The sequence below is a fragment of the Pinus tabuliformis genome, chromosome 6 (assembly GCF_031772625.1).
Source record: "Pinus tabuliformis cultivar Carrire ecotype Pingquan chromosome 6, CPIR1, whole genome shotgun sequence".
NCBI classification, from domain to species: Eukaryota; Viridiplantae; Streptophyta; class Pinopsida; order Pinales; family Pinaceae; genus Pinus; species Pinus tabuliformis.
The window spans coordinates 1,760,262,685-1,760,268,684 of NC_142292.1; the positions used below are offsets into that span (position 1 = coordinate 1,760,262,685).

The 6,000-nt window shown below is 44.9% G+C and overlaps 1 protein-coding gene across 1 annotated transcript in view; it reads right to left on the minus strand.

Moving 5' to 3' along the window:
• LOC149265976 (protein SUPPRESSOR OF GENE SILENCING 3 homolog) overlaps nucleotides 1-1,061 on the minus strand; it is a 66,933-nt gene extending 65,872 nt beyond the window's left edge. The window contains exons 1-2 of the mRNA XM_089429909.1: nucleotides 960-1,061; nucleotides 164-923 (exon numbers count right to left, since the gene is read on the minus strand). Of these exons, the coding sequence (XP_089286035.1) occupies nucleotides 164-748 (585 nt within the window). The 5' untranslated portion in view covers nucleotides 749-923; nucleotides 960-1,061. The remainder of the gene's footprint in view (nucleotides 1-163; nucleotides 924-959) is intronic.
• Between the last annotated feature and the right edge of the window lie 4,939 nt (nucleotides 1,062-6,000).

A 6,000-nucleotide genomic window follows, 5' to 3' on the forward strand; every position in this document is an offset into this window, starting at 1 on the left:
AACTAATTTTAATCCATAAACCTTAAAATATCATTTCATTTCATTTCTAACATTATACAACAACCTACACTACCTAATAATAAAAATTTCTTAAAACTTCTGATCAGCCTTAACCTCAGTCAAATGGTGACTTTTAAGAGAGATTAGTTGCAATAGTAAATACCTGTGGGCTCTCTTGTGACTTGAAGCTGGTATTCTCAACAATAACCATCGGAGGCCAAACAACCTGAGAATCGATATGCTGCTCTTGCAGGCTCAGCCACTTCCCATAAACCTCCTGTACAACAAAACCAGCGGCGCTTCGCCTCTTCGACTCTTCTTCTAGCACCATCATGAATTTCCCATGCAGCCTAACATTCCATTGCTTCACATTTTTCGCATGGTCTATCAAAGGTTTCAAACCCTTGTAACTGTTAGCAGCCCCAACCCCACCGCTGCATGCAGGGCAAGTCCATTCCCTATCATTCACTTCCTTCAGAGTCAGTGCATCCATGGATTCAAAGAATTTCTTGAACACTCTGTGTTTCTTCATGGCCTCGTGCCCTAATGAATTTACATTTTCGGCCTCATTGTCATCATTATCCCCCTCGCCGCCTCCGCCCTGCGGACGAACAGTCTGAGACATTATTTTCTCCTCTTCTCGCGAGGCCTGATGGTTGGGGTTCCGGGGGAAAATCTTGCGAGGCGCAGAGCCACTCAAACCCCGGACCTTTGCACGCTCCTGCTGAGGAATCGAGGCCGTCGACATAGTGCTGGAGCTTAAACTGACTGAATTACAGCTGCGAGCTCAGAGGGAGAAAGAATTCATTCATGGAGAAGCTGCTGCTGCGCTTCAGTGGATTTATTGAAGCTATTGCAGGCCGAGGCAGCAAAGTATCAAAGTTCTGCTTATGTGGACTGTTAGTGGGATTCGAACATCTAACCTTTGCTAAACTGTTAGTGGCATTCGGACATGTGACCTTCGCTAAACGATTCCTCCCATGGTTACCCGTACATTCTACGACGTGTGGTCCCGTAACAAAAGTGGGTTCGAATTCTTCGGAAAACAAAAGTGGGTTCGAATTTATCTGGAGCGATGGTGATCGAAGTACGATGTAAACCCAGGTGCATGTATCCTTCGACTTTATTGATGTTATGAAATAATTAAATTTCCCATCATAGAGAATTTCGAAACAGGTCTCATGACTTTCGTTGGTATGGAAATGGTTCCCTTCACACTACGCGAGGGGCCAGCAAAAGTTCCTTTCTCACAGGCAATTCCCCAAAAAGTTGACTGCCACTGAAATTCTACAAATTTCCATGTTATTCCAAGAATCAAAATCCGTGATTCTAATAATATGTCAAACGTAAGGCAAGGATTGGCTTAAAAATTATAAAATAAGATAAACTATCAGGTTATATAAATTATATGATTGGTAAATTATCATGATTATATAAATTAGATGGCTGATAAATTATGTATTAAAAGTATAATTCTATAGATTTTGAAGGCTTTGTTACAATACCTTGGTTTATTAATACCACATGCAAAAAAATTATAGTTCATGTTTATATAACATTTTTTTAAAGGGAGAAATTCAATGGAGCTCTAGCGATTTTTAAACATTGACGGCAATGGGTTTCAATACGGGACCTAGGGTTTCACCTGGTGTAGTTTTCAACAGCCCAAGGTTTGGTTAGGGCCTCCCATGGGGTATGGGACCGGTGCCTCCGTGTGCACATGGGCTCACATTGGGTCAACTGAGAAAGCTTCTTTAAACGTTTTTTATTAAGGTGTCGATAGTTTAGTTTTGAGGCAGTTTCACCTGCACTGGTCAGAGTAACTTTTGCTCATCCTGGTTTACCTCTTACCCTAACAGTTTTTGGCGCGGCACCCTTCGCTGGTTGTGGTTCTCGTGCATCCCGTGGCGGTCTCGGCGGGGGAACAAGAGGTTGTGAAGGGTTCCAAAGCAGTTTTTCGGGGTTTGGCCTAGGTTTCTCGCTGCTTCCCAAGACAAAGCTCCCATTTACCTCTGTTAAGTTGTGGCTTGCATGAATGGAGGAGGAATTAGTTGATTAGTCCTCGGACAGTCTAACACATTCAGACATCTGGGTGCAATTACACCTGTTGTCACAAGTTGGGCTTAGACCGGCATCATCCACTCCACTGGAAGACCAGGTAAGCGATTTAGTGTCAGGAATGGTTGATATGGAGGAGTCTTTGCAGGGCCTGGGCCTCGCTCAACCGGTTGCGGCGGTTTCAGTTTCTGAGGGATCTATACACCTAGGAGAAGGCACAAGCTCACCCTTTCTTTCAATCCCGTCGCTGTCAGAGCTTTTAACGTGGAGTGAACAAAACCACCGTGCCGAGGGCTTTCAGAGCAGCGAGGGTTTTCCGGTGGAAGGGTCTGGGGGTCTAGGACATGGCTCAACTGAACCAGTGGACCTTCAAGCGACAATGAACTTTCCCTTAAGCATGCAGGAATATTTTTCAAAAGGATTTACAAGTTTTACACCAGCAAGAAACACTCTGCCATCCAGCGACTTCAACGACATTGTGAACAAGGTCACCGAGGTGGATGAGGCCCACGCCTCAGACTCGGATGATAACCCTCTAGGGGCCGAACAGCAGCAAGTTTCAGGCCTTGGCTCAAAGGAGAAGGCCGACAAGAAATCAAAGTTGTCAAAATCAAGAGAGGGGTTGATTGCTAGTGTTTGGGGAAGGTGTAGGCATGGACAAAGTGGCATTGACAGAAAGCACAATTTTGGTGCGCAGGGTCTGAGGTAGGTACTACTCCCCGAGTCAATTGAAGAAATGTGCAATGGAGGTATGAGGCAATGTGATGGAGCAACTTCCTGCGGTTTTGTCGATGTCCAAGTGTTGGTTCGCCCTTATTTTTCAAGAGATAGAGCAAGCAAACTGGGTGATGACGCGTTATTGGCATCTTGAAATGATCCTCATCCTGCTAAAACAATGGACACCTCTTTTCGACCCTGAGAAGGAAAATCTGGGCGCAGGGCCAATTTGGGTTCGTTTGTTGGGGCTCCCGCTGCAATTATGGTTTGAAGACATATTTCGGTGTATAGGGGATGATTTGGGCACTTACCTTGAACATGATAGATCATATCTGGACTATGGTTGTATGGCAATCGCTAGAATTCTCGTACATCTAGATACCAGAAAAGGCCTAGTGGAGAGCTATCGCTTTCAAATGGGCGACATTATCAGATGGCAGGAGTTGGATTATGAGGGCATTCCCTTCAGGTGCTGGAGGTGCCATGAGGTTGGCCATCTTTACAAATCTTGTCCCTTGGTAATCAGGTGAAGGTCGAGCCCTCCGAAATGTTTTTCCTTGACGAGCACTCAAACAGAGTTGAGGATGGAAGATGACCTCGTAGCACTTTAGGTCGGGTCGAGGCAAGGTCAGGGAGGGCCTAGTGCTGCGGTCTGAGTCGAATGCCTGGACCACGGATGCCCCGATCACCATAGTGCGCACCAAGGAGAACAATGTGTTTTCGGGTACCTCTTCTCCCCCATCCTCTGTTTACAAATGATTGTATGATATCTGTTTCTGCATCTTCAATTTGTATGTCGAATATAGTTTCCAAGGCCGGTACGCTGCACCCCGTTATCTATCCTGTGGTCTCTGCCCTTGCACCTTCGCTCTGTACCCCTTGCGATATTATTCAAAATGACCTTTCTCAAGACCCCTCAAGGGATTCGACCTCTGGCACTTCCCATCGGTATAACTTGCATTCCTTACCTCCCACCCTTCACGCTTTCGAACTGGATGAGGGCCCTCACCCGTCCCTTCCTCCCAAGGCCCCCTAGGGCAGACAATCCCATCTGTCAAAAGCTATCAAAAGGGCCAGCATTGAAGTGGCTTTAGGTATTCATTCTCCCATAGATCAGGGCCTTAGAGCAAAGGGGAATCCTACAAAGGTTGCCCCATGAAAGACATCTCTTTTAATTTGTAGGGGTTGTGCGGATAAAAAATTGGCGCTGAGAAGACTGTGTTTGTCGAAAAAGTTGGATTTTCTCTTACTGCAAGAAACCCTAGGCGATGGTCCCCTTGTAAATAAAACCCTAAAATCCTTCCTGCCAGATTGGGATTTCTTCTTCCTGGATGTGAGAGGGAGGTCGGGAGGCGATGCTCTAGTTTCAATAACAAATCGATCAAGATCACAGACGCATGGGATGGCAAGGGTTTTCTGGGAGCAGATTTCATCTCCATCTCACTCAATATCCCCCTGAGGGTTATAAACATCTATGGGTCCTGCCAGAATAGGGAGGTTTTCTGGGAGAATCTGCTCCAGGCGGATTTTATGCAAGTTGAGAACCTGATTATTGGTGGTGACCTCAATTTCTCACTTGGGCTCGCAGAATCCTGGGGCCACAGAGCTCAGTGGGACTGTTTAACAGGTTTTTTTGAGAACTTGTTGGATGCCCATGACCTAATAAACATAGACTTGGCTCGTATCATGCTGACCTAGAGGAACCGCAGAATGGGGGAGGATGCCTTGGCTCGAAGGCTCGATCGTTTCCTAATGAAAACCCCATTACTAAATCACCTTACACACATTCGTCAATGGGTTGGTTCGGGGGATTACTTGGATCATTCACCGATTTTTCTGGAAATTAAGGATGCAAACCTCAAACTTGGATCACCCTTTAAATTTAATGCTTCATGTCTAAATGGGGAAGACTTCCATGTTATCGTCAAGGAATGTTGGACTCATTGTAATCAAGATTCCAAACCCCCTCTAGCGGTGGTCATATCAGACAAGCTAACTTGCTTAAAGGAAAAAAGTATCAATTGGGCAAAAGCCAAGTAGAAAAGGGAAGGCGAGGAGTTAATTAGGATTGAAAGGGAGTTAAAACAACTTGAGTCGTCAGGGTTGTCCAACTATGCCTCCCTACAAGGAAAAGAACAGCTCATAAACCTGGAGAAAGAGAAGATCATGTTGCTGTGAAGGAATGAGGAAACTTATCGACTAAAAAGCAGAGCTTTATGGTTGAAGTCGGGTGACGAGAATACAAAAATTTTTCAACAGTTTGCCAGAGGTAGAAAAGCTATAAATACGATCTCGAAACTAAAATACCATACATGCAGAGAGGCCAGATCTTTCTCCCAGCTAGCTGATATGGGAGTTCGACACTTCTCAAACATCTATAAGGACACAACAGGAACCACTGTCGTCGAAATCCTCCGTGTTGTGGAGACTATGCCTAGGTTTATTGAGGAAGAGGAAGAGGAGTCTCTTAATCAACCTGTCACTTTGGGGGAAATTGGAAGCAGCTATGAAATGCTTCAGCAAAGACAAAAGCCCAGATGGTTGGCCAATTGAATTCTACATTACCTTTTTTGAGCTCATTGGGTAGGACCTGCTTGCCATTGAGGATTGTCGGATATCAAGTAGGATGTCAAAGGCCTTCAATTCTACTTTCCTTGCCCTCATCCCTAAGGTGGACAAGCCCCTTACCTTTGATGATTTTAGGCCCATCTCCCTCTGCAATTGTGTCTACAAGATTATCTCCAAAATCATTGCCCTTCGTATCAAGCCAATCCTTTCTAGGATGATCTCCAAGGAACAGTTTTCCTTCCTCAGTCACCGTCAAATCCATGAAGCAATCGGTACTGCCCAAGAAGCACTCCACTCGATCAAAACTCTTTCCAAAAAGGTTGCTATCCTCAAGATTGACCTATCCAAGGCTTTTGATAATGTGAGTTGATCCTACTTACAACTCATTCTTACACATTGGTTTCCCTCATCAATTTATCAATTGGATCTTGTGTTGCTTCACCTCTGTGTCGTTTAGTGTCCTTATTAATGGGTTGGCTTCGGCTTTCTTCCATGCTGAGAGAGGTCTTAGGCAAGGTTTCCCCCTCTCTCCTTTGTTGTTTCTTCTGATTATGGAAGGCTTAAGTAGATTATTAAAAAAGGCACGCTCAGATGGAAACTTGGGAGGGGTTTCAATCACTGATAGGATTTTTCTCTCACATCTTTTGTTTGTAGATG